This window comes from Mirounga leonina, unplaced genomic scaffold, assembly GCF_011800145.1.
Source record: "Mirounga leonina isolate KUSES-001 unplaced genomic scaffold, KU_Mleo_1.0 Mir_195, whole genome shotgun sequence".
Lineage (NCBI taxonomy): Eukaryota > Metazoa > Chordata > Mammalia > Carnivora > Phocidae > Mirounga > Mirounga leonina.
The window spans coordinates 9308656-9336545 of NW_023270490.1; the positions used below are offsets into that span (position 1 = coordinate 9308656).

Here is a 27890-nt window from a genome sequence, read left to right on the forward strand (position 1 = left end):
CTGTGGGCGGGCCCGGCTGTGGGGAGGGGCCGGCTGTGGGCGGGGCCCGCTGTGGGCGGGGCCGGCTGTGTCCACCTTGAGGTGGCTTCTGTCACAGCCGCTGCTGGGGGAGCCGGGCCAGGACGGGGCCTGTGGCGACGCTAGGAGCCACGGTGACAACAAAAGCAGGGACACTGCAGGTTCTCGGCATAGTGGCCTCTGCTCTCAGGGGCAGCCACAAGTCAACCACGGAGGCGCCAGAAGGAGGCAGCGCCAGGCAAAAACGTAGTGTGGCTAAAAAGTCAGCAAATTCAGGAAGGAGCGCAGCTTGGCAAAGCCTGAGAAACACGTCTTGTTCCGTCGGATTATAAACTTCAGGTGCGCCTGCACGCGTTCCCCACGGGGAGGGACCGTGGACTCGAGCACAGAGGAGTCCGCTTCTCCTTCCCTTCTGCTCCCCAAACACTTGCGGAGACCTTGCTGGGCCCTCCTGCGCTCTCTTTTGGGGCCTGGGGAGGCAGTTACATGGGGCACACGTGGTCCCTGCTCTTCTGGTCAAATAGCCGAGATGGACATTCCACTAATGAACAGGTAAATCAATAGCTGATTCTAAATTGTACTGAAGTCTATGGTGAAAAACGTAACAGGAAGCCTAACGGGGATATGGAGGATGGGACCGTGAGGAGTGAGTAGGAGTTCATCAGGGAAGTGTTGCCTCCAGAGGGATTGGCACGGGGGCAGCCTCATGTTGGGAGAGCTTGAGCAGGGCGAAGCCGAGGAGGCCAGCAATCAGTGGGGCGAGGCAGGGGGCGTGGTGCGAGGCCAGCTTAAGAAAGCAGACACCAGAATCTGGGGTCACTGTTGGGGCCCTGTGTGTCATCCTAAAGGCCACTGTGACCTTAAGCCGGGAAGTGACACAGAGCCTGTCTGCTTAGGGGGCAGGCTTAGCGGAGGCTGCAGAGTTGGAGGTGGAGAGTGACGCTGGCCTGGACCCCGGAAGTCAGGAGTGAGAGCGAAGGTTAGGGATCCTGAGCCAAAACCATTCCTTTTTACCCTCTTTCTTCGAGCATCCAGTGGTACCTTCTCCCTGAAGGCATTTCCAAAGGGACCGCCTAAGGTAGGAGTTGGCAAACTGTGGCCCACAGAGCAAATCCACCTTCCACTGGTTTTTACAAATAAAGTTTCATTAAAATATATCTGGGCCTATTAACTTAGGTGTCACCTGCACATGCTTTCATGCAGTGGCTGGGCAGTCACAACAGAGACTGGATGGCCCACGACACCAGAGATGTGTATGCTCTCTCGGGCCCTTTACAGGGAACATTTGCCCACCCTGACCTCAGCAAGATGAATGTGGGACACGTTTTCAAAATATACATCTATTGGCTCAGAATCTTCCCAGCATTTAAACGTGTTTAATTCCTCGGAAAAATGCTAACGCATGCATATTTTAAAAAATTAACATTTGTCTTTAAGCTTTGACTGGCATGTAAGAACCTCATCTTACACTTCGGTTTGGAAAGTCTGGGCTGGAACTTGGGCTTTGACGATGTGGATGATATTATTTGCCTGGATTCACAGTGCGATGCTGGTGTCTCCCGGAGCGTTGTTTGATAGTTTATCCTCCCTCTGAAATGCTCGTTGTTCTCTCCTCTGTTGAAGAGGATCTTTGCAAAGTCTGTGGGCTTCTTGCTCAACAGTTTCTGTAAGCGTTTGCTGACCTGCAAGTACAGACCCTCCTGCTAAGCCCAATACCAGCAACTGTCAGAGTTGGTGACGGCAGAGGTGCTTTTCCCGATCCGCCCTTTCTCCCTCCCTGATCCCATCCTCCTTGTGCTTTAATTGCTAGTTCCAAACTCCACACAGCCGTTTCAGACCCACTTGATTTTTACAGATTTGAGCTGATTTTCACTTGGAGAACTGGCCATATGCCTGGCAGACGCCAGCGACCCCTGGCAGAATTATGGGGTTGATGCTAAACAGTGGGCTTTCTCATCAGATGTGCTGGTTTTTCCACAATATACGCGAGGAAGAAAGAAGCCAGTTGAGTGATGCCGTGATTTCCCTCCACTGGTGTCGGGGTATAGATGGTGCTCATTGTCTGGTCTTTGTGTTTGCTTTGTTCCTGTGGGGGACCTGGGGCAGCTGGAGGATGCTCAGGGACGTGGGAAGCTTCGAAGCCCAACTTCTGCGAAGGTCTTAGAGAATCCCCATTATCTTTGGAATACAGGTATTGGGAACAAGATTTTATATTCCAAAAATAAACTGTCATGAACACTGCTTAGCAGGAGTACGTTTAGACTGCTTAATCTCATGTCTCCTGCTCCAAATCCATTGTTGCCCCAGCCTGCGTGGGGTTATGGCTGTCTGGGCAGCAAGGCGTAAACAGGCCTGATCCATCTGCGTAGGAAAGGTTGGCTAAACAGCTGAATAGAGTGTTGCTGACTGCAGGACTTCTCAGAGCCTTTGTTTGCTGTGATAGTATGTGGCAGACTTTCAGTGTGCACATTGTTTTCCCATTTGCCTTCATCCACGGAGCATCTCCCATGCTAGGTCCCTGTGGAACGTGCATTGGGGAACACTGGTGACATGCCCCACTGGGCTCCCTTGTCAGTCCTGCCACTTACCAGCTGTGTGACTTCCTGCACGGGTCCTGCCCTCAGCCTCCTCTTCCTAAATGTGAAATGGAGCTGGAAAGGTAGTCCCTGTCCCCCTGGGGTTGTTTGCTTGGAACAGACATGCTAAAGAATCTGGCAGCTCCCCTTGGGCATTCAAAACTGCGTTCTCCTACAGTTAAGCATCCATTCAATTCATGATATTCCGGGGCCCGTTGTTCACTCTGAAGCTTGGCCAGCCAGGCTCTTGGATTTCTTAGCCCCTCGACTGACGAGCAGGGCCCACAAGGAGATGCCATCTCTGTCAAGGGCTGCTTGTGGTGGCAGCCGGGAGAAGGGGTGAGGCAGCGTGAAGCCTGGACGCTGCTTCAGAATTGTAATTATCCCCCACTGTCCAGGGGCGCGGAGGTCACTCAGGTCGCTGTTAATAACCAGTGACCTGCACTCTGATCCCACTTCTGTTTTCCTACAGCAGAGGAGCCAGCTCTCTCATTCACGCATTAATTCACTCTCTCCTTCGTTCATTTACTCCACATGGCAGGTGTCGTGCTGGGCGCCCAGGGAGGAGGGGAACCTGCTGTGGGGGCCCATGGCCTCTGTACTGGGGAGGCTGCGGTGTTCCACCCAGGGGCTGTGATCGGTCACTGCTTCTCATGGGCAGGCTGGCAGAGCAGTGGGAAAAGCCTGCAGAGGTTCTGGGAAGAGAGCCATCAGCCCTTGGAAGTTCTTCTCCCCTTTTGAATAAACTCACCCTTCTTCCTGCCTCCCTACTGGCCTCCTGCCCACCCCAGTGGCCAGTCCCCGCCGTCATCCCCAGCCGTGATGACGTGGAGTGCCTCCCTCCTTCCGGGACGGTGTTCGGGTGTGGTCCTGGTTCTGCCTGTACTGATCAGTACGCCCCACGTGTCCTGCTCTTCAGTTGTCACTTGAGAATTTTCCAGGAGGAGTGGAGACAGTCAAACCAAAAGTACTTTCACATCCAGGAGACTTGAAGTCCATTTTGAAAATTTGGTTTTGGAGGTTCAGACCCATTTCGGTGATGGGTCACTTAAAACACTCAGCACCTCTTTGTAGACAGATGTCAAGCCACACCTTTTGCAGGCTGGACACAAGCCAGGGGTCTTTTGATGCTGAACGCCATGACTTGGCTCTGCGTTGCCCTGACGATGCTCTCTGTTCCAGGCGGCTTTCATCCCGAAGCCCATATCCCCAATAACGGTGACGTCATCCTCCGCTCCGCGTGGTCTGACGCAGGGCTTAGGATGAGGGCCTTTGCAGTGGATGTCCTGACTTCCAGGCATACGCTCACCTTCGCTGCTTAACCTTGGAAAATTATTTCCCATCTCTCTGCCTCCGTTTGCGTCCTTGTGATGGGGGCTATGAAAATAGTAACCTGCCCTCTAGGGGCTTGATAGGAATGGAATGAGCTCGTTCATGGTAGGGGCTCAGGATGGGGCTTGTCACACAACATGCAAGTACCCCAGAGATGCTGCTGTGGCCGATCTTGGTTTTCCCGATTCTTCCCTGTGTCTTCATGTCCCATGTTGATGGGTCTTCCGGCTCAGATGAGGACTCTGTCTCAGCAATATCTCTGGGTCCTTCCCTCCTTTCTGTGCCGACACTTGCTGCCCTCCCCCTGCCTGTCCCTTCTCTGAGGGCCCCCCTGCCTGCAGCCCAGGTCCTTGCCTCCAGCCATCCACACCACACTCTTGAGGCCTTTCCACAGCTCTGGTCCTCAGTGCCTGCCCGCCCTCAGGGCTTCCATCTCTGCCCCACGCGGCTCTTCTTGGCCAGGCCCCAGCCTCCCCTCTCACTCCCATTCCAGAAACCCCGAGCTCCAGCTGAGGGCTCCCAGATCCAAGTGGACAGACCCACGCTGGTCAGTGAGGAACACCAAGGATGACACAGCATTGTTACTTTTTCTCTTATCAATATATTTCTAACTAGAAGATGCCTTTCTTACTTTGAGATTATATTCTTCCTATTATGTGTAGTCAGTGGTGGTGATGACAGAAAGCAGTCTTGGGTAGGTATATTTGCATGCGTGTGTGTGCTTGTGTGTGTGTGTGTTTGTGTGTATTGGTCATTACCTGGCACCATAGAAAGTTGGCATCTCTATTTCCTATGTGGGGATTTTACTGGGCTTCTTCTGAACCTCAGAGACTGGGGACATCAGATCATGTTTCCCTGCCTTAATTCCCACTGCCCAGACACCATGTACTGTCATGCAGTGATGGATTTGCACCCTTTATTCAACTCTAAGGCCCAAATCAAGTATTACCTGCCCCCCCCAGCGGCCCTCTGAGTTCTCACTGCCCCCAAATGCCGCCCCCCAGGCAGGAAGAATTGCGTCCTCTGCAGGTATCATCTCCTGACTTGGCTCTTCCTGGTGATTCCAGGCATCTTGGTTTTCTCTGTGGTCAGCAGACCTGCCAGGGCAGGGGGGTCCAGCACCTCTTTGTTCTGCCTCACACCCAGCAGGTGCTTTTCTCAGAAGGTGGTCACTGAGTATCGAGAGATGGATTCTTTTGGGCAAGGAAGGCTCACTAAGGAAACAGAGGCCCTGCTGTGTTGGTCCGTTCTGGTTTACCTCTGACATAAGTCGTGCCATATTCTGAAGTTCCCTCCTTGGTTCCATCTTTGTGTCTTCTTCCTGCTCCGTGAGCAGGTCGGCTTCCCGCCCAGCTGCTCTGGCCCCCGGCAGGCCGCAGCCCATACCTGACGAACGAGCCTGCGAAGGAGTGAGGGCGTCTGATGCGGAGGGCGCCTGCCTTCCCCACGAGGCCAGCCACGCGGCGGGCGGCACCCAGGAGTCGGTGGGTGGGGCTTGCCCCCCGCTGTGTTTTGGGGAAAGGCGAAGGGCAGGAAGAGAGAGACAGGAGGTCCATGGATAGAAGATGAGGAAGCAGGAATGCCCCAGCTCACTAAGGAGTGGACTTTGGAGTCAGACGGATGGGGGCCAGGTCCAGGCTCCGGCCGCGGGGGCCCCACACCCCAGATACACAGGCCAAACAGGTTTATTTGAAAACCAGCTGGGGCCCAGGCACCAGTCGAGACGGCAGGGGCTTGCGGTGAACAAGACAGCCACAGATTCTGTTCTCACGGGGCTTCGTGGGTTCCGGTGGGAAAGACAGATGACCACCATCAACAGAAGGCCCCAGGATGACATCCAAGAGCTGTCAGAGCGAGGATGGACGGACTATCATGAAGAGAGGAGCTGGCCCTGGGTCAGGCGTGAAAATTAGCCCGGTAGCCTAGTGAGCTCAGTCATGGGGGCGTTGGTGTCCTTCCCTGCCTTGTTCTAGAACAGGGCCTGGCCGCAGGTCTGTGGGATCCACTGGTGGGGGGAGGTGGGCAGGGTCGGGCACCAGGGGACAGTGTGGCCCTGAGGGGACCAGGAGAGGGCTGGGGTTGTCGGGGGTGCGGGCTGGGGCCTGCCCCTTCAGCTCCAGCTGTGTGGTGTCAGCCGGGCCGGCCACCTGCCCCATCTGTTCTTCGGGAACCCTGGGAGGCCCCGGCCCACCCTGTGGTGGCATATTTTACTTCCTCACGCAGATGTGGGGAAACATTTTTGGTTAATTAGCTGCTAATGCTTCGCAGGTGTAAGAGGTGGCTCTGGCCTAGCACCACTGTGTTGTTCCAAGGCTAGAGGGATCCGCTGATGTGTTTGCACCTCCCAGAGCCTCCCAGCGCGGGGAGTTTGCTCCTCCCAAGCTCCAGAGACACTGGCTGACTTCACGGGCTGGAGACAGAGGGCCGCGGGCCCGTGTGCCAAGCCCCACCGTCCCTCTGCGGACACACATGTATGGGAACGTGCCCGCCCGGCACGCTGGGCCCCAGCCACTCCTGCGTACTCTTGAGTGAGTGGGGCCACACCATGTCCGGGAGGACGCACACCCACCTCTTGCTCACACGGACCCCCACGCACACGGTCAGCAACACATTCACGTCCTCTCTGCCCTGGAGGTTCCGGTAAAGAATCCTTCACTGGATGCTACAGCGTCTCTTCTGAAATTTCTGTCCTTGGGCCAGGCCCTGGGCCTGAGCCCCGCTGGGGGAGGTGTGGGGGGAGAGGGCACCTCCTCCCAGGGGGCGGGGGGTGCTGGAGCCTGTTGCCACCTGGGCTTTGCTCCCCTGGAGACAGCAGGCGCCCCAAGGAGTTGCTCAGGTGAAGGTGTCTGTCCTGGGCCAGGGTGTTGGATATTTGGTAAATGGAGGTGAAGATCCCTCAGTGGCTCCTGCTGAATTTTGGGTCAAGTTCAAGCCTCTGGGTACAGCCCCTTCTGTGCTCCAGGCTGTGTGTGAGGACCCTGTACCTGCTCCAGCCACCAGGGGCAGAGGTGGGGTGGGGGGAGCAGGGAGTCAAGGCATTCAAATAAAGATGGTGGTGTTGGTGGGGAGGAGGAAGGGGCCGGGGAGGAGGGGGGACAGTTGTCCCCTCTGCCCGCCTTCCTCCGCTTCAAGCGAGCCACATGGCCGAGCCCCAGGCAAGGATGTGGGAAGTCCCGTGCCCTCGCTTCCCCAGCAAGGACACGGCAGGTGCAAGGGTGCAGGGAGGAGATGGGGTCAGCACGTCTGCCCTGATCTGTGACTGACAGAGCCAGGATGTGAGCCCAGATGCTGGTTGTAGCACCTGCGTTCTGCACAACTATACCATACTGGTTTCCATGGCGTGCCAGAAATGTTACTGCAGTGATGAGGACAATAAAATTGTGGGGGTGGGGGGTGGCAGAGATGAGTGGGTGGGCACGGGATGCAGATCGGGGAGCATCCGGGCTTGGCCATCAACCAGCACTTTGTGCTACGGGAGAAGGGAAAGGGCAGGGAATGTGCAGAAAACTGATGTGACCAGAGTTGTGTTTGTAAGGGGGGGTGGGTGGGACCATGGGGAGGCCGGTTAGAACACCTGTGGGGCATCTAGGGGGAGCCACTGGTGGCCTGGACCAGGGTCACTGTGATGTGGGTGGCCAATGGGGTGGGATTTGGGGTCTGATTTGTGGTTTATTCTGTGTGCTGCCCCTTTTTGCTTTGGCTGCTGGGAAGCTCAGAACCATGTGTGTGCCCTCCTCTGGTGCCCAGGTGGTGTCTCTAAGCCCTTGACACTGTGGTCCTGTCCAGACTCCCCTTCCTCCGATTTCTGCAGACGCTCATCTTGTGGGCCCTGTGTTTCTGGTAGTTGCCACCCATCTTTTGTGGGTTATAAACCAAGTGATGACAATGGTCCATTATCCCCATGCACATCTCTGGGGATCTTCACCTTCATCTTCAAACCAGCCTAGAGGCTTGGGGGGACCTGGCCAGTTCTCTCCCCCTTGTGCCAAAATGCCTCCAGGACAGCAGCCTTCCGGGGCCATGTGGCTCTGGCAGTTCCGCCCCCATCTGGCGTCTGTGGGTGGGAAGGAAAGGAGAGGATAATAACATGGAATAAACTGCATCTGGGAAGAGAAGGACCCATCCGCATCCTGCGCCTGGAGCATGGAGCTGGGGAGATAGATGGCGGCGGGAGGGGTCCGTGACTCGCACATCACTCCCTAGCCCTTGCTTTCTGGGCCCCCGCTGGGGGCCGGGTGCTGGGGACGCAGACGAAAACAAGCTCAACTAAGCTGCTTTCTCAAACAAGACACCCCTAGGCTTGCTCTTCCACACGGGGCTGCTCTGTTGACCACTGCAGACAACGGTCTCCGCTCTGCAGTTAACAGTAACAGCTAGAGAGTGGCCACACACCCGGGCTGGCTGGGGTGGTCCTGGTTTGTGCCTTTTGTTGGCGTCTCACACATCTGTGTCCTGCCCTGGACACAAATTTACAGTCACCCCAGATGATACAAGGGGGGGGTCTCTGGAGTCAGGCTGCTCAAGGTCATGCCCGACCTCCAGCATTTCCTCGCTCTGTGAGTCAACAAGATGGCTTATGGCTCTGAGCCTCAGTGTGCTCGCCTAGGAAATGGATATAAGTCTGCGTCTCAGAAATGTACTGTGAGGGTGAAGTAAGATAGTATCTGACCCGTACAAGCAGGGACTGACTTTCCCTCCATTGTAATTCTTGTGTTCCTTGTATAAGTCACCCTGAAAATTTCTACCAGGAGACACCATGCTAGCATGGTACGTTAATCAGAGTGTCTATAGCACCTTAAAACGTAGATAATACTATTTTACACGGATTGTAACATGCTCTCAATGAACTAGTATTAAATGTGTTTACCCAAGAGTCCAGTCTCCGTGGCCACCCTGTGGTCACCCTGGATCTTTCTTTCAACACTAGGCATCAGGGATGACCATTATCTTTATTTTACAGATGTGGAAACCGAGGCTCAGAGGGGCTGGTGGCCTGCCATGAGCCCTGGGCTACTGACAGGTGTCAGACCCTGAGGACCGCCTGGCTGCTCCTCGCCGGGGCTGCACGTCCCTGGGGCGCCCATCACGTGGGGCACTGAGCTAGATCTGACCGCAAACAGCCCATCGCAGGGCCTGGCCCCTCTGGCGGCCTCCTTCTGCTGAAAACCCTCCTGAGATCCCCTCACTCCAGCCCTGCTCTGCCGGCATCTTCGGGTCCCTCTGGGGCCTCTCAGCTCTGTATAAACTCAGGCTCCCCGCCCTGCCTATGGGGAGCAGTGAGGTGAATTAGCCCACTGGGTGTGGAGCTAAGTGTGTGCTGGGCAGCATGTGTGCATGGGGTGCCCTGGCCAGGGTTGGGCACGTGTACCAGCAACCATGCTGGGGAGCACTGGTGGGTCTGTGAACGTGCGCCCAAGGGATATGGAGAGATTAAAACTTAGGGCACTTGGAGCCTCATCATTGCCAGGAGAAAGGTCCCTTCCCCGTCCCAGGAGGGGCTTGGGTCAACCGAAGCTTTTTCCTCCATCCTCCTGGCACTGGCCCGAGCTCTGGTCTGAGCTTCGCTCAGCAGACGGGGGTCCCAGTGAGCCGTGGAAGCAGCAATGGTCGCTCTCACGTGGCTCTCTGATTTCTCGGTCTTGCCCATTGCGTTGTTTTCCATTCTAACAAATCTTCTTTCTTCAAACGTGAACACATCATAAACTCCTGAAGGGCCAGTGGTGAAGCTCATGTCTTCCTCTCTCCCAGGCCCCCCAGTAGCGTGTGTCCCCCGTGGCTTGAGGGCCCCGCAGATGTGTTCTCTGCACGTAAGAGCATGCGCAGGGACACGACCCCCTTACGCACGTGGATGGCATATGCTGTGTGATTTTGCGTGCTGATTTTCTTTAAAGATTTTTATTTATTTATTTATTTGAGAGAGAGAATGAGAGAGAGAGAGAGCATGAGAGGGGAGATGGTCAGAGGGAGAAGCAGACTCCCCGCCGAGCAGGGAGCCCGATGCGGGACTCGATCCCGGGACTTCAGGATCATGACCTGAGCCGAAGGGAGTTGCCTAACCGACTGAGCCACCCAGGTGCCCCAACGTGCTGATTTTCTTGACCTAGCAATCGATCTTGGCCAAGTTGCCTGTCTGCTTTATTTCCTTCCATGTCGGTACACAGGTCACAGAGGGGAGGGATGATCAGCGACTTAGCCAGTGGCCTGTCGATGATACCCGTCCCCTGTGTGTGACAAACAGCACCTTGAGTGTGCGTCCCACAGAGTGCAAAAGTGGCCTAGTTTTCTGAACGAAGGATCCAAAGGAGAGCTCCTTTCCTTGGACCATTCATGGATGGACTCCTTCCATGGCTCTTCATTGAGGAGCACGGCCAGGCCTGTGCTGAGGTCCGGGGCAGGGAGCTGACAGCTGAGCGGGAGGGCAGGCACCTAGGGACCATTGTGCTCCTTGGTACCCGCACAGGTCACTTTAGGAGCAGAAGGCAAGGCTCTGAACCTTGTCTGAGACAGGAGAAGGTGGAGACTTGCAGAGAAAGTCAGATTCAGCCGAGTGGCTGATGTTTCCAGGGCAAAGAAGCCGAGGGGAACAGCACAGAAGCCAAGCATAGCTTGGGCAAAGATCCTGGGGTGGGAGAGATTTCAAGGGGAATTTGACAAGTCTTCAAATTGCTGTGGCCAAATGCGAAGTTGGGGGAGGGCTTCCAGTAGGCCATAGAAGGGCTCCGGGGGGGGAGGGTTTCTGTAGAAGCGAGCACATGAACTCAGGTGCTGGTACATACCACCTGTGGGCACTTGCCCATGGGAATGAACCCCAGGCTTTGGAGAGTCACTGGTGGCCCCTTGGGGGAGGGGAGGCACCTCGGCAACCCCCTCCACCGCCCATTGGGTCATGTAGGATTGGTGATCACGTGAGCCCTTCCTCAATGTTCCCCTCCCAGATGAGATGGACCAAGCCCCCCCAGCGCGCTCCGAATATCTGGTCTCAGGGATCCGAACTCCCCCGGTGAGGAGGAATAGCAAACTGGCCACCCTGGGCAGGATCTTCAAACCCTGGAAATGGAGGAAGAAGAAAAACGAAAAACTGAAGCAGACGACGTCCGGTGAGCATGGGGGTGAGGGAGCTGGTGCCCCGGTCACCGTGCTTCTCCATGCTGACGTTGTCTCCCCAGCCCCCACGGGAGGGCCGGCTGAGCTCTGTGGGCCCTGATGGCAGGAGCTGCTCAGCCTTCTCGGGTCACCTCCTGGCCGGGGCAGGTCAGCACCAGGCACACCTGTAACCCATTCACCGCCCAGACCCACGGAACACAAGTCACCGGGACCTTGGTGATGTAGTCTCAGAGTCCCTGCAGGCCAGGGCGGGGAGGCTGGCTTGGGACAAGCTGTTCTTGCTGACCACACTCTGACAACACCGGGGCCTGCCCTCCCCAGGAGCCCCCTGGGTGACTGGGAGGGTCCGAGCCCTCGTCTTGGCCTGGATTCCTGGAGGCTTCCCCTCTTACTGGAAACCAGAGCCAACCGTCTCCCGGCTCCTGAGCTCTTCCTGCAGAGGCTGGTTATCAGGCCCTCCCACCAAAGGACCCAGAAGCCTCCTTCCCTCACTCACCTTGGGCTGCATCCTTACACCCTGCCAGTCCCAGCTCTGTGGGAAGTTGGGTTGCAACGGGCTGTACCGTTGCCCCTGCCCTCTCGCATCCACACCAGGAACTGTGGTCGGGACCCTGGACCACGGAGGACAGATGCAGTGGCAACACCACTGCTGGCCGTGATGGCAAGTAGTGACCGAGTGAACACTCAGGGCCAACCCATGGGCCAGCGCTCTTCCTGGGACCCCGCCCGTCTTGGGGAGGGGCAGCAGGCTCGGGGAGGGGCGGGGAGCCAGGTCCAGGTTCGAGCAGCCAGGAGGCCGCAGAGCTGGGGGGTGAGCCCTGGCAGCCTGGCTCCGGTTTGGCTCCCGGGTGACAGGGTGTCCTTGGTGAAGGGGAAGGAGGTCGGTGCCCCGAGAAGCAAACCCCAGGGGGGACCGCATCTCGGCTCCCCCTGGGCCACACTGCTGAGCCGTATACTGTTAGCTACGGCTGGAAACCATTAGTGAGGGAGCCGTGGAATTAGTCTAGGCCTTGGGGACCAGCCTGGGAAGTGCTGGTCTCAGGCTGCTCTCCCTAGCGGTCCCCGGGGCCCCGGTCTCCTGCGCAGCCTCGGAGCCCTGCAGGCTGCAGAGACAGAGCCGATGGGGGCGGGGAAGGGGCTGCTAACAGCAGCAGGCCCTCCACTCACACTTGTTACATGTTTTACGAATGATTTCTTAACCCCCCAAGAAGCTGATTGACCAGTCCTCCGTGTGGAGAATGAAAGCAGATCAGTGTCACTGCAGGAGTCCTGAGCACCTGCTGTGTGCCAGGCACAGAGTAGATGGGGGACGCGGGCCCTGCGCGCTTAGAGCGTTCCGCCCAGTGGGGATGGGGGCGACAGGCCAGCGAGCGTGTGCACAAGCCCGGGAGACGTCACGGCTCTGGCGGGGCCGCAGAGGAGCTGAGCAGGTGCTGGGGAGGAGGTGCGCAGAGCTGGGTCTCACTTTGGGCTGGGTGATCTGAGAAGTTTCAGGTGAGGAACACTGTTGAGCCCAGGTCTAACTGGCCCCTTGAGAAAAGCAGGGAACAGCATCATAGCAGAGGGAATGCAAAGGCACTGAGTTGGGGAAGGCACGGGGCCAGGGCACGGTGACCTCTGTAACCTCGGGAGCCCCTGATGTGCTCTGGGTCGTAGAATTGGAGGCTGGAGCTATGCATCTGCGGACTCCACACCCCAGGCCCCCTCAGCACCGTGCTGCAGGGGAGTGACCTGTAAGTTCATCAGGATGCTGGGGGTCCCTGCAGGTGCACTGAAGGTCTGCAGGTTAATACCTGCGGGATCCCCACCTGGGGGCCCTTTATCAGGCATTTGGAAATCTGAGGAACAGGACTGCCTTTCATTTATTTATACTAAACCATTCCTCCCCCCAAAGTGTGGGATGTTATTTATTTCAGTATATCGAATCCCCGATTTCACAGGCGTTGTTGGTTAGCATGAGGAAGTAAATCTAAACGTGATTTAAAGAGACAAACGAAGCCAACAGCGGCTCAGGAAGGGCGAGCATGGGCAGCGTGACGAGGATGACTCCCCAACACTGCGGTCTGGGAAGGGGGCCCCGAGCCGGCACCTGCTCGGGGGGGGGGGCAGTCCCCCGAGATGGGGACAGCAGACCCTCGCAGCTGCCTCTCTGGGTCACTGGGAGGCTCAGGAGTCAGGGCGGGTGCTGTCCTGTGTGTGAACACCACCCCAGGCTGGCCAGACCATGGGGTCTCTTGGTTCTTCAGACCTCCACCCCAGTTCTGCTCACCCCATCTGTTAGACCAGACGACGGCCTCTCTACATACACCTCCCCAAGTCAGGGTTCAATTTCTCCATTTCTTGCATACTTCCGGCTCCTGGAAATTGGACTAAGAAAGGACATTATGTTCCCTTTGCCTGAAAATGTCTTCTTCCCAGTGTTTGGGTTTTCCCTGTTCATGCTCAGCTCTCAGTGTGAACACCTGCGGGGAAGCCAGCCCTGACATTCCAGCACAGCCGGTTTCCCAGACCCCCTCCTGTTCTAGGTCATTCCACTCGCCCATTTGTAGATGCCCATCATCAGAGGCCGTACCTTTCTTTCTCCCCCATGCTTGCCACAGATAGGTGCTCAGTAAACGCTTCATTAGTTCTGATCATTAGAACAGCCCCGTTATCACTGCCTGCTTCCCCCAGAGGCCCCTAGAGCCCTGGAGGGAGAGGGGCTGAATTGGTTCTGCTCCCCAGGGACTCCTCAGTGCATACCCAGCACTTGGCACATAGTAGGTGCTCAGTAAATATTTTTAAATACATAACTTCATTGCCATTACGTGTTTGTAATGGGGTCCAAGGTATTGCATGGGGTGGTATTTGGAAACCGAGTTCTATTGTAGGCAAATCGTTTTCTGGACAAATAAAGAAAAGAGGCTGTCCAGCAGAGTGAGGCCCCTGCTTGGAGTCTGGGGCGAGCTGCCCGGCGGGAAGGCTGTTCTGAGGAGGACTTGAGGAGAACCAGAACCGTGGGGTCTGGGGTGGGGGAGGCTGGTCCCTCCCTCCCTGTTCGGTGACTTCTTTGAAAGCTTGAAGCTGGGGTTTTTATCGGAGGCACCTCTGGCGGGGCAGTGACACAGAGGACCATTCTGTGGACAGACCCCAAGAGCTGTCAGGATGTAGTGAGCTAAAGAGAACAGGACCCGTAGAGAAGTGCCCCAGGGCGTTGGGGGTGGAAAGAAGATGCGGTCCTGGGTGGGGACATTCAGGAGCATTGGGCAAAGGGTGGGAATGGACAGGAAGTCAGCTTAGGGAAGATAAGGTTATCCGAGGCGTCGCTTTTCAGATGAATCACAGAAATTATTGCCTCAAGTAGCCCGCCGAATGGGCTTCCTTCCGCGTGCATCTGCAACGCTCGGCAGACCCCGTGGTAGGAAAGCTTGGGATTCCTGGACAAGCCCCCCCGCCACCGTGGCCCCCAACCCCGCGGGCCCCTGTGGTCAGCGGGGCGTGCAGGCAGGCCCGTGGTGCCCGTGACTCACCAGCATGTTTGTGTTGTGCAGTGCTGGAGAAGAAGATGGTCGGCAGGCAAGGTCGGGAGGAGCTCATCAAGAAGGGTCTGCTGGAGATGATGGAGCGGGGTAAGTGGGGCCCGGAGGCCCGTCGAGGGCGGAGCAGCGATCGGGGGTGCCCGGTGTCCAGATGCAGGGGCTGGGCCCAAGGAGGCCTTGTCAGTGGCCGTTCCCTGTCGGCCCGTCCTGAGGTTCTGGGCCACCTGTGCACGGGGCATAGAGCTGAGAGCAGTCACCTGTTGGGCGAAGGGGTGGGCTGGTCCTCCATCCTGCGTCCCCCGAGCTGGTGGCGTTGGCCTCTTTTTTGAGTTCCCATCATGACCCCTGATTCGGGCAGGTTATTTTGACTCAAACAGCCCTCTAGTACCCTGTCACCCCTTGGGAAGCATCGACGGTATTCTGGGCGCTGACCCACCTCACCCCTTCCCTGTGCCCCCAGCCCCTCGGCCGTGCTGACCCCACTCTGCAGATGAGGAACGTGAGGGTCCAGGAGGGGTCGCTCCGGGGTCACGCAGCCCAGGGCCCAGCCGCCGTCCACACTCTGCTCGGTCTCACCACGGGGGCGTCTGCCCGTGGCTGACACTGGCTGTTACCGCTCGCCGTTCATGCACAAAGTTCTGGACCTCCCTGCCCGGTCTTGCGCTCTCGGTGACGAGGAGGCACAGACTCGGATCCTGCCGCACACCTTCCGTGCTTCATTCTTCCGGAGACTCAGGTGTCGGCGGACCTCGCCGTGGCCGGGAGCTCTCTCGGCAGCCCAACCACGCTCTTGCCTCCCGACTGGGGGGCCTGGCCTCGTGGGGTCAGTTCCCCGAGGCTGTGCGAGCCTGTGGAACTCCTGTCTCCGTGTCCAGTGTTTGTGTGGTTTGGCCCAGGTCTCAGGACCAGGGAAGCCGGGGTACCCCGATGTGTAACAGGCTCTGCCTCTGGCCTCTCTCAAACCCACGGTGGTCTCTGCTCTCCTTTCTCATCTTCAGCCGCAGGGGGAAGGGTTTCGATGATGCCGCGTTCCTGGGAAACCAGGCGTGGAAGTGCTTACTCTGGGTGATAGAACTTTGCGTGTGAATGGGTCGCTTGGTCCCCAGGGCTGTGGCACTCCGGTGTTGAAAGTCTGACCCTCAGATTTGGGGGAATGTCATTGCTGATGGAAATTCGGACTGTTTTAGTCAGGATGGGACAAAGCAGCTCTGAACTCTGCATTTTGAATATGTTGCCAACACACCTTCCTTTGGACCTTGGGGAAGGGGAAGGGAAGATGAGAACAACATTAAAGGCCTGTTTATCATCTATCATAGAAATTATCATCGCTGGTGAATGAAGAGGGAACAGAGGTGTGGATTTGATTCCTGTCAGAAAAACAAAGGGGTGGCTGCAGAATGGAAGGGGGGCTCTGCTTTTCCTAAACTCTGAACCTTTGTTAAAGATGTCGTCTGATGGACTGACGGGCCACATGGAGCAGGCGGTGTCTGGCTTTGGCCCCCAGCGTGTCATTTGCCAACCCCCACGTTAGATCACACTCTGGCTGAGTGATTATGAACCGGGAACCAGGTGGGTCCAACAAACAGCATCCTTCCCCAAGAGTTGGAAATGCGCTCACGGAATGATGCCACGGTAGATAATCCCACAGATCAACAGAAAGTCACAGCGGAGCTGAGCATCTGGAGAACAAGACACGGGTCCCGGCCTGGGCGGGGGTAGGGCGTGATGTCTCAGTGGGACCCCAGGGCAAAGGAGAACAGGCCGGTTCTCAGAGCCTGCTGCATACGAGCATCACCTGGGGAGAGTGTCAATTAAACGCTCGGGGGTGGGACCCAGGCATCTGTGCTTTGTAAACCTCCCAGCTGCCTCCGGCTTTGGTGCCATCAAAGTTGAGAAGCAGAGAGTGCGGGGAGGTGGGGCACATCTTCCAGCCGGGAGGAGCAGCGTGAGCAGAGCCCCATGGAGGAAGGGGAGAAGGTGGGTGAGGTGCAGGGATACTGGAAAGGGGGAGGGGGCCCCGGTCTGACAGAGCCTTGCATCTTCCCTGCACCCCCCAGAAGCTGCTGGGTGACAAGCCCAGGGCGGTGCAGGGCCGTGGGCTGAGTGGGTCTGCAGCGAGCCTGCCGGGGGGGTTGCTGAGGGTGACGTGTTAGCAGGGTTGTAGGGTGCTTCTGGGAAGGGGCCTGGGGTCGGGGAGAGGAGGGGGACGTGCTCTTGTTCTGTGGAACTCTTTCCTGCCTGTGCGCCCTCCCCTGAGTGTGCAGGGACAAGGGGATCTAGGACGGTGTTTGGCAGCAGGCCCCTGGGGTAAAGACTGCCCTGCACTGGTGTTTCTGCCACGCACTTGCTTAGAAAATGCCTTTTCCCGCTGGGGGCGAAGGCCAGCCCTAGCCAGGCCATGTGCGTCCCCTCATTCATCCTGGTGTTGGGATAACCAGCGTTCCTGCTCACTGCTAGGAATCCTTGGTGAGGGTGTGGAGCCCCCTCCCGGCTCTGGGTTGGGAGCGGAGCTGTGAGCCCCCTCCCCTCCCATGGCCTTTGTCTGGTGCAGGTGCGGGGTGAGTCCCTCCTGGGTTTGAATGGAGGACTCCTGGGCTGCCACCACCTGTTCTCAACCAGGCGCGTGTCTGCAGCCGGAGCGCCTCCCTGTGGCCGGCCATGCTACGGAGCCTACGCCCAGGGCTGTCCCCAGGACTTCACGCCCAGCAGGCACCTGGCTGGGGGGTGTGGGTGACCGTGACCGAGGGGCCCAGAGAGGCCCCCGTGGGCTCGAGCACAGACCCTGCAGAGCCGCCCCCGACCTCACACTTGAGCTTCCTTGGCCAGGACACACCCACACACATGCCCACCCCCCCATGTCTGTCACCTGGGAGTTTGCCCGCAAAGCTGAGCAGTATGACGGTGCGAACTGCCTCCTGGGCAGGGCCGGCAGGAGAGAGTCCCGGTGGGGGGGCGAGCCTGTGTCCCTCACTGGGGGTGTTGTTTTGTGATCCTGTGAACCCGAGCATTTTATGAACCAGCCTGACCCACCCCTCTTCCTGTTCTGGAAAGTTTGGTCATCTACCGGAATCTGGGAAGGACCTGGACCAGGTGTGGGGGGGAGGGAGGAGGTGACCCTTCCCCCACTCTGTCTTCCCTGCTTTGGCCACACTCCTCTGACCCAGCAGTGACAGGTGGGGGCCAGCCAGCGCCCCACCGGCCCCTCCACTCCGTCCTCACCCAAAGGCAGCAGGTTAGGAGCCTGCACATTCCTCCATTTTCCCGAAGGTGTCTGCCTGGCATTCTCTTAACTGAAGGAATTTCGCCCTCTACCACGGGATAGAAGAGATTGCTGTCACCCTGGTGTTGTGTCCACTGACCTGGGAGGCACGAGGTTTCCTTCCTGGAGGGGGTGGGGGTGGAGAGTGACAAATTAAGAGCGCGTGGCTTCTGTGTGGCCGGGGGCCGTGTGTGCGAGTCTGCGGCACGTTCCCGGTCACCGCGGCTGCTCCGTGTAACCCAGGTGCTCCGCTCTGTGCTCCCCCCACAGCCCTCGGGGAGGATGGGCATCCGATGGAGATCGGCCTGGAGGGAGGGCTGGCGGAACAGCGAGGTACAGGGGACAGCCACCCACAGCTCCCCCCGCCCCAGCCAGCGTTCCTTAGCAACCGCCCTGCCAGCAGCGCTATTTTGGGAACTGTAACTTTTCATTGAGCAGGACTGTGAACGGGGGCTCTGAGCATGGTCCAGAAGAGTCCTGCAGGTGCCCTGAGCTGGGACGCAGGTGGAGGATGCTCCGACGGCCTGTCTGGTGGAGCCTCTGCCGAGCTGGTGGCAGGCTGCTGACCATTGGGCCTTCCAGGTTCAGTGTTCTGACCGCTATGTTGGTGGTGGTGATGGGGGGGGTGTCCGTCACTGGCAGCAAATGGCCTGTCCTAAGATTCGGAGTCCGCCTCTGTAAATGGTGGGTTGCGGTCTCACCTGGTGAAGGTGTGCGTTCATCTGACACAGAGCTTGCTGGGTACCCATGTGGTGTCTCTGGCGAGGCTGGCTGTCCTCTGTCCTCTGTTGCCAAGGACCAAGTAAGCTGGTGGCAGAGCCTGTCCCAGCCGTATGGGGAGGACGTGTAAACCGGTCCTGAGCAAGGGTGGGAGGAAGTACGGTTTTGAGCTTGAGCTTTGCGACCTTTCATCGTGTCCACTGGGTGTGTTCTCCTGGCTGGCGTCTGGGTCTTTTCCTGGTTCGGGGTTGGTCGACGAACTCTGGTGCAAGTCTGCACGTTGTTCCTGGCCCAGGACCAGTTTTTGGAAGGCCCTTGTGCTGAGTCATGGTTTTTAAACCTAAAGTGTTTTTTGTAAAAAACAAACAAACAAACAAACAACAACAACAAAGACTACACAGTATGGGCCAGATGGCCTGTGGCCCACAAAGTCTAAAATACTGGCCTTCTCCTTTTTTGGGAAAGGTTGCTGACCCCTCATCAGGACCCTCTGGTCAGGGGACACGGGTGCAGAGATGAGATCTTCCCTGCCCCAGATCTCCAGACTTCCAGCCTGGCTGACCTTTCTGCCCTTCCTAGGGAGAGGGCTGTGGCCTTGGGGGGCGTGCGGGCCATGGTGACCACTCCCATCCCTGTGGGGTCACACGCCGTGGGCTGGGCCCACGTCCTGGGTGCAGTGAGGGCTCCCCTGGGGAAGCCTGTTGCTTTTACCTGGGCACCTGCGCCCAGCCAAGGGGCTGGGCCATCAGTCCTGCTCGTCAGAGTTCATCAACAGTAGTAAGGATGATTGCAAGCACATGGCCTCCTTTCTGCTAGGTGTGTTGTGTGATGAGCCCGTATAATTCCCACATGGGTGCCATGAAGTAAGTAGTTGACGCCGTTCTCCCCATCTCCGAGGTGAGGAAGTGGACGCCAGAGACGTCTGCCGTGGGATGGGGTGCATGGGGAGTTTGACCTTCTACTTCTTGTCCAGCCAGTCCACTTCTGGGGTGAAAGGGACATTGTTGGAGGACCGGAGGGCAGCAGGTGGGGGTTGAGACTGGCTGGGGTGAAGGGAGCTCTGACTCTGAGATCGACCCCCAACACCGCACAGTGATGGGAGGCAGTTGTCCTGAGACAGGCTCGTGACCCCGCGGTGCTGCTCTGTGCAGGGTGGCCTTGTGCACGGGATGTGGCATCTGAGCAGGGCGTGCGGGGCTTCATGCGCTGGTCTGTGCTCTGCATCTCGGAAGTGGTGATTGTTATCAGCTGGCTGTGTCTCTGAGCCCAGACCTGCCATCTGGTGGCCATGGGATGGGACCAGTTATGCCCCTGAGCACTAAGCCCCTCTTCGGTAAAATAGGACGTTGGAGATGATCAACCCATCATAGGCCAGACCCTCAAAGTTTCCAGCAACTGAGCCCCAAGCAAGGGGAGCCACTGAGTCCTCCTTTCAGCCCTGCTGGGAGCCTGGGGTCATTTCTTTTGAGAAGGCCACCTGTCTACACCCAGGGACTCCCTGCTCTGAGCCCCCTCAGTCCTGGGCTTGCAGTGCCTCAGAGTGTGACCCAGCTGGGATTGACTCTTCTTATTCCCCGCCTTCTCCCGGGGGTGGATGCAGGCCCAGGCATACCGTGGGCGACGGAGAATGGTTTGCGTGCCAGGGGACCAATGGTCCCACCCCGTTCGGTGGGCGCGGGAGCGGATTGGTTACCTGTAGCTGCAAGAATGTTCCGTAACACCTGCAGTACCTCAGGGCAGACAGCTGTTGGCATGTGTGGTTCTGTCTGGGGCTGGCCTCTGCTGGCCGGACGGGAGCAGCTCCGTTTTGTACCTGTGCCTCCCGTCCCCAGCCTGCTGGCCCGGCGCATCCCAGCAGCGAGGACAGGCAGCGGCTCGATTGTGGGAGCGTGCGGGCACTTTTGAAGGCATTGCTGCCTCATGGCCCCATTGGCCAAAGCAAGCCAGAGGGCAGAGGCCTGCATGGGAACGGGGGTACCGATGTGGGTGGAGGCTTTGGCCAGTCTCCCACGGGCAGGCAGTGGACAGACCAGGGGACTGGGGTACCATGCCGGGGCCTGGGGTGGCTCACTTCCCAGGAAGGCCCCTCACACGAGTGAAAGCATGTAGGAAGGGAGATGTGGGCTTGGCTGACGGCTGGCTTTCCTTGCAGATGCTGAAAGCAAAGCCTGCAGCCCTGACGGAGGGCCCCGGACCTCACAGAGCGAGCCCTCCACCCCCAAGCAGGAGACGCTGACTTCAGAAGAAGCCCCGCCCGGAAGCCCTCTGGCCACTGGGCCAGACCAGTCTTCCCTGGACGAGCCGCTGTCCTCGGACTCCTATTCTGACGACGCAGGTACTGGCCATAGACCGTGCAGGGTTGAGCTGCTGTCGGGACAGCCGTTGGCCTGGGTGGCCCCCCGGGTAGCATTCTGGGCTCCAGGCCCTGCCATGCTCTGCCCTGTGGTTGGGTTTCAGCATTTGCCAGAGCATTTCTCTCCACTGCTCTTCCCAAGCCTGGCACAGCCTGGCGGTGTCGGTGCTTGAAGACGTTCACAGGTAGCCTCCCCATGTACACTCTTCCTGGGTCGTGGTTGCTTGCTGCTGGGAACCTCTGAGCGGGAAAATGCTCTCCAAGGGAGCCAGTGTCCAGTGGGAGCATCTTAGCTGAGCCCAAGACTGTGAGGCAGGATGAGGAAGAGGGACCTTCCTAGTGGCCTAAATCCTCAGCAGGGGGCTGCCTCCTCCGTGGAGCCTGGCCTCCGTGCCTGCCACACGGTGCCTGGAGCCTCGGGGTGCTGGCAGGGCTGCCGAATGCCTCGCTCCTCACGTGCCGGGCTCTCCTCGCCGCGTCTCCGTGGGGCATGCTGGCTGTGCTGCTCGAAGCCTTATTTCCAGCCTCCGGGAAATGGGAACAGCAGTGCTTCGTATTCAGGGTTGTTCGAAGGTAGGAGGAGCCGCGCTGGGTCGTCACTGGGGACAGTGAGGGCCGTGGTGGTGGTTTTAATCGACTAGACCAGGACAGGTGCTGGCTGAGGGAAAAGGTGGAGAGAAAAGGAAGGTGGAGACGTAACCAGACATGAACCCACCAAATGAGCCCTTGGGTGCTTTGAAATATCTGTGCCCTCTTCTTCGGACCCATTAGCAGCGTTTTTATAGAAATATTCAGGGGGACCTCCCTGTCGAGCTGGGAGCTTTTTCCCTCGTGAAGTAGCCAGGCAAAAATATGTCAGGCATGGTGTGGGGGCTGAAGCCGGGCGGTCTTCACACGTGTGGGAGGCTGGAAGTCCAGGCTGTGTGGACGGGCCCGCCGGGTTCTTTGGCTTCAGAGCCAGGTGGGCATCTGTTCTCTGCGGCCTCCTCCTGCCAACAAGGCTTGCGCCTCCACGTTTCACCAGCAGCCCCGGCCAGCGAAAGCCCTCCAGGGTCGGCAGGCCCCTGCCGAGAGGTCTGCTCTGTCCGTCCTGGGCGTGGCTGTGCTTCTCTGGTTTCACCCCAGCGTGGGATGTGGTAGGAGTTTGGGGTCTGAAGGGTTGTGACCCTTGGGACAGTCCCGGTGTCCCCAGACACCAGACTCCGTGAGGGTGGTGGTGTGTTTCCACCTGGGGTCCTTGCAGGCGAGCCCTGCCCTTGGCCACAGAGCCTCTGGCTCTGCGGGGCTCACCGCTGCTGCCGGGCGCTTCTCTGTGGCTGGTTCCTTCTGCCTGCTCAGCTCGGACGAATGTGCCTGTTGCCCTTGCCTGGCCCCCTCCCCAACCTCCGGTGCTCTCTTTCTCTGCATGCTTGGTGGAGGGATGGAATTCCTGAGCGCAGAGTTCATTTGTGACCACAGGTTTGTATTAAGGACTTTCTCCTGGGCGGTCTGTTGGTCGGGGGTCATAATGGCGAACGTGTCTGGGTCTCGTCCCCCAGAGTGATGGGAGGAGGTGAGCAAACCTGCCGACCCTCTTCAGCGAAGTCCGTGACCGTGGGCGTGCACACGGGGCTCCTCCCTGAGCCTGGGAGCTGGGGCAGCCCGGGGATGAATAGCATTGGCCAGGCAGAGAGGGAAGGAAAGAGCTTCCCTGATGGGGGAAGAACCTTTGCAAAGACTGAAATCAGGGTCCACAGCTGCTTCTGCACGGGGCCACGTAACTATGGTTGCCTTTGTGTCAGAAGGTTCCTGATGAAACCACGTCCCTCCGTGTAGCCCGGGAGCAGCCACAGAAGATGTGCAAATGAAAGCACGTGGCTATGTGCCCGCAAACCGTACTTGCAGAAGCAGCCCGCAGGCTGGGTTTCGGTGGGCTGTGGTTAGCCAGGGAGCAGAGCCGACCACGGGACTTCCACGGAATGAATGGTTTGTATGTGTGGCCAGAGCCAGGGTGAGATGGAGAGAGAGGAGCTGAAGGCCGTTGGAACCCAGGGGATGGGGAGGCGCCGTGGGTTCACCCTGTGCGAGGGGCAGCAGGCTGCAGGGTGGGCCAGGGCCTGGGGAGCGAGCCAGACCACCAGCCCTGGTCCGTGTGGGGCCGTGACGATGTCCTCCTCGAGCCGCACACCCCATCCCTGCCCTCAGTGGGGTCCTGTGTCCCTGGGGTAGGAGAGAGTTCACGTAGGTGGCACATGGCGAATCACTAGAAAACTTTTTAATGGTGATGTTTGTTCTCATTAGCACAAGGGGAATGGGTTTCTCATGGAGGGTAGTGAAGGGCTTTTCCCCCAAATAAACAAGTTTAAATGAAAAGCTGGAGTTCACGTAGGAGAAAACTCAGCAAACCAAAGTACGGGAACATGGAGAACAGTCTGAAATCTCTAACGGAGACAGGTTGTGTGCAGGGTTCCATTCTAAGCACTACACACCCCCACCGGCTCGTTTAACCTGAGGTATGGAGTTAGGGAATTCAGGCAACGTGTTTGATAGCAGGCCACCCCGGGTTTGACACATGGCTGAATGCTCAACTAAGCTGTGTGACAGTGGATAAGTCCCTCAACCTCTCTGAGCTTGTGTTGTCAACTATAAATGAGGATAATGCCGCCCCACCTCTCAGGGTTGCTAAAATTACGGAATCCCCTAACTCCATCCTGACACACCCCAAGTACTCCGTCCTCACAGTAAAAGCCTCTCTCGGGGACGAATGCATGTAACACGCAGGATCCAGCTGCCTGCAGATGCCCCAGACGTCCCGCCTCTGTCAGCATGTGTGTTTGGGGATGTGGGTCCACCTGCATTTTGCTACTGAGTTGGGGGGGGGGGCAGGGGGAGGTCACCACCGGGGTCTCTGGCAGCCCTGCAGGCCTGGAGCTCTGCCCCAGGAACACTGGCCACCCCTGGGGCCCAGGTCTCTGTTGAGAAGCCTGGGCTTGAGCAGAGCCCTTCGGGGAGGGAGCACGTTATAATCTAACAGACTTTAAACTCCCTGCTTAAAAAATTGCAAGTCAACATTTAAAAATGAGCTTTCACCCAGATCTTCATGTGCAGCCAGCTTCTTTCCAGCCATCAACGTGTCCCCCTCTCCCCCCAGAGCTGATGTTTCCGCAGAGCCATGGCCACTGGCCGCCCCCCACACGGCCTCACCTGCCTGCCCTTGCCTGGCCCCTTCTGTGAAGGTCAAGAGTCTGGTCTGCGGAGCCACCTCTGTGCTGCCATGGGGGTGACCTGCTTTGGGCTTCATCCTTACGTGGTGAATGCAGTGGCCCCCACCCCCATCCGTGGCCTCGCTTTCTGTGGTTTCAGTTCCCCGTCATCAGCCGCTGTCTGGAAGCAGATGCGTCTCCTCCTGACGTGCGGCCAGTAGGTCAACAGTAACCTAGTGGTCAGTGCCAGGCCTGTGCCCCTGCCGCGAGGGGCATCTCCTCACATAGGCTCGTATCCTCGCGCATTACAAGAAGGGTGACTACAGCCCAGTAGGATCTTTTGAGAGAGCGACCACATTCACAGAACCCTTATTACAAGATGTGGTTATCATTATTCTGTTCTACAAGTTATCGTTAATCTCTTCCTGGGCCAAATCTATGAATTGTATGTATCTTAGATGGGCATCTAGAGGAAAAGACCCAAGACCCGTCAGGTTCGGCGTTCTCCATGGTTCTAGGCATCCACGGGGGTCCTGGAACGTATCCCCTGAAGATAAGGGGGGGCTGCTGTAGTTAAAGCACAATGGGGTCCCAGGTCTGCAGGGCCTGATACAGAGCTTGGGGCGACCGGCTGTGATCAAATGCTGTTCTCCTCTCGTTCTTGTCCCCACACCCTGCGCATCAGCACCCAATGGAGCCACCTGCTTGTGGGCCCATCCCTCTGTGCTGTTAGTAATGCGTAACAGAGAAAGCTGGATTCTAGGCAGCGACTGTGCCAGGGGAGTGCTCAAACCCAAGGGAGTGCCTGGGTTCTCTTCTTGGCCCCAGGAAGTTCATGGAAATGTCATCCCAGAATGGGATGTCCTTGTGTCCTCAGGCACCCCCTGCGGACTTCTGCTGTGGTGTTCACTGTGTCCTGGAGGGTTAGCTGCTTTCTTTTAAATAGCAGACTTCTGCAAACTATGCTGGGGGAGAGAGAGGGACCACATGTGTGTCAGGAAGCTCCCAGCTTCAGAGACGCAACTCCTTGGCCAGGTGGGAACACCCAAATTGGGTCTGTGGCTTCCACGTGCCCACAACTGCTGAGTGGGTTTGGAGGGGAGTAGTGGGAGTCCTATCCAAACATCACGAATATCTTAGGAAGAAAATGCTGTCAAAGATCCTGACCATTGTTTTCTTTGACCCTCAGTTTGAGTTTGGTGGTTTGGGTTGACTTTGGACCCTTGTATTTGGGGTGGTTTTGTTTTTCTTGGTTTTATTGGGAAGGTGCTACACCAGCAACAGAGCATCCCCTGAGAAGCCCAGAAGGATCTGTTGTTTTGGCTTTGAACGGGACCGGTGGCTGTTCAGTGATTGTTGCTGGGCAGGGGCGGACTCTGGCGTTCCCATGAGTGCACCAATTAAAAAGGAAAGTGGCATTCAGAAAGCATGTACTATGTTCATTGTATTTTCTTAATAGCCCAATTTTTTTTTTTTTTAAGCTGAGAAAGCAGAGGCCTAGAGAGGCTGTTGCTTATCTGAGACCACAGAGCCCAGAAGCGGCAAGCTGGAGTTTGATCCCAGACATGTTTTTAACCATAATATTCTATAGCCCAAAATAGCATCAAGCAGGGGATACACCTTCACGCTGCTTCTAGAATGCTCTGGAATGCGGGTTTCTGAAGCAGAGGAGGGGATGGCAAACTGCAGGCTGTCGGTCAGCTCTGGCTGCCACCTGTGTCTGCACGGCACGTTCAAGGGTGCTGGCACTGTGAACCCAGTCCGAGCGGAGACCGCCCCTCCCTGGCCGGTGGCCACCCTTCCCCACTGCTTGGAACCTGGCTCGTCCCACCTCCACCTGGGACTCCACCAGTTGCTGAGCCCATGGCTAGCTGTCCAAGCTGAGACCGAGGACATGCCAGGTGTCACTGGGGTGCAGTGAAACCGGACACAGCAGCTGTCCCCCAGCCCACCAGGACCCTCTTGTCGCACTGGGCACTCCTGGTCTTGGAATGTATCCAGCGGGTGATAAATGGGCTCAAAGCATACCCACCACCTGGGCAGCACTTCCCAGGCTAAAGGGCAGGGAGAGCTTTTTCTCTTGTTACAGAAGTACCTATGTAATATTCTTGGATTTGCCTCTTGTCCTGCCAAGCCTAAAATATTGACTCTCTGTCCCTGGACATAAACAAAGTTTATCAGCCCCTGCCTAAGGAAGTACGTGGGGCCACACAGAAGCATGTCAGCAGAATGTTTCGTACAATGTGCTAGTAAGTCATGGATGTACAAACTTGGCTCAGCTTCAGTCACTTCTGTTCATCCACTGAGCCCTACGCTGAGGTTTGTAGGATGACACAGGAGTCTTGGCTGAGAGTTCAGTTGGTGAGAAGCGGCCTCTGCTGGTCATGGGAGTGCATGAACAGCACCCCCCTCCCGAAGGGAGGATCCCAAATGTGGGGAACTTGGAAAACTGACATTGTGTTCTCCATTTTTTTTTTCTGATCTAGCACTTAAGACTTTAATGGATGTTAATGTTTTTTTTTTTTTAAGATTTTATTTATTTGACAGAGAGACAGCGAGAGAGGGAACACAAGCAGGGGGAGTGGGAGAGGGAGAAGCAGGCTTCCCGCCGAGCAGGGAGCCTGATGCGGGGCTCGATCCCAGGACCCTGGGATCATGACCTGAGCCGAAGGCAGACGCTTAATGACTGAGGCACCCAGGCGCCCTGGATGTTAATGTTCTAATTTCAACAAGATTCCAAACTATAATGGTAGCTACACACTCACATGAGCTGTAGAGGGAGATATAGGCTGAAAAAGATGTCCCAGACAGGTCAGGGACATATAGGGGTCCATGTGTGATGAGCTTGGATGAGTTTCGTGGGAAGATGTTGGAGGGGGTTTTAGTGAGATCTGCTGGTGTGTTAGGCCCTGGAGCGCAGAGCAGAGGTAGAGGACCTGCATTCCACCTTGGGCTGGTGGAAGAGAGGATTTCCATGGAACTGTTAGAAGCTTACCCTGCAGTCTCTCTCTGATTGAGGGGGTATGGGCTGTGACTATTGACTCCCTCCCAGAAGTCTGCAGCTGCCCTGTTCAGCTTGGTACTCACTAGCAGCATGGCTACTTAAATTAATTAAAACTAAATGAAATAAAAATTCAGCTTTCCAGTCACACTGGCCACTTGTCAGTTGCTCATTGGCCACACATGGCTGGTGGCCTACTGAAATGGACAGGGAGGAAATCTGTCCAGCATCTCAGAAAGTTCTGTTGGTGGCACATATCCACTTTGGATACAGACAGGGGAGTTTAGCCGTTTGAATTGGCCAGCCTTCTGGACTTTGCTGTACCAACAGAGACACTCTGCCCTGCAAAACCCTTTATAGAAAAAGTTTCCCAACCCCTGGTTTTGAGGATGGATTTGGGGCAGGGGGTGTGACAGGGGAGGAGCCTAGAGGCCATGGAAGCTTGCACATGGAGGAAAAGTGGACATGGCTGGGAAATATTTTGGAAGTAGATCACACAGGATTTATCATGAATTATATACAAGGGGCAAGGCACTGGGTATCCAGTGTGGCTGCACAGCTGGTGAGCTGCGTAGGAAGCCTGGTGAAGGATCTGTCTGGTTTAGTGACTTGTCTGTGGCTCCTGGAAGGTGGCCTGGACCCCGTAATTGTGCCAGGACATTTGCAAGATGGGTGGATGGATGTGAATGGGTGAGAGTGAGGGAGGAGAAGACTGGGAGGGCTTTCCCCTGGGAAATCAAGAGATGGGTTTGGGAATGTTTCATTTTGCCTTTCTGACCTCCAGATGGAGATGTCACCATGGCTGATAATGTACGAGTCTGGAGCTT

General features: G+C 57.1%; 1 protein-coding gene across 1 annotated transcript in view; it reads left to right on the plus strand.

Moving 5' to 3' along the window:
• Window positions 1–27890, plus strand: part of PHACTR3 (phosphatase and actin regulator 3) — a 205201-nt gene that overhangs the window by 99076 nt on the left and 78235 nt on the right. The window contains exons 2-4 of the mRNA XM_035025495.1: window positions 10862–11023; window positions 14561–14638; window positions 20680–20862. Of these exons, the coding sequence (XP_034881386.1) occupies window positions 10862–11023; window positions 14561–14638; window positions 20680–20862 (423 nt within the window). The remainder of the gene's footprint in view (window positions 1–10861; window positions 11024–14560; window positions 14639–20679; window positions 20863–27890) is intronic.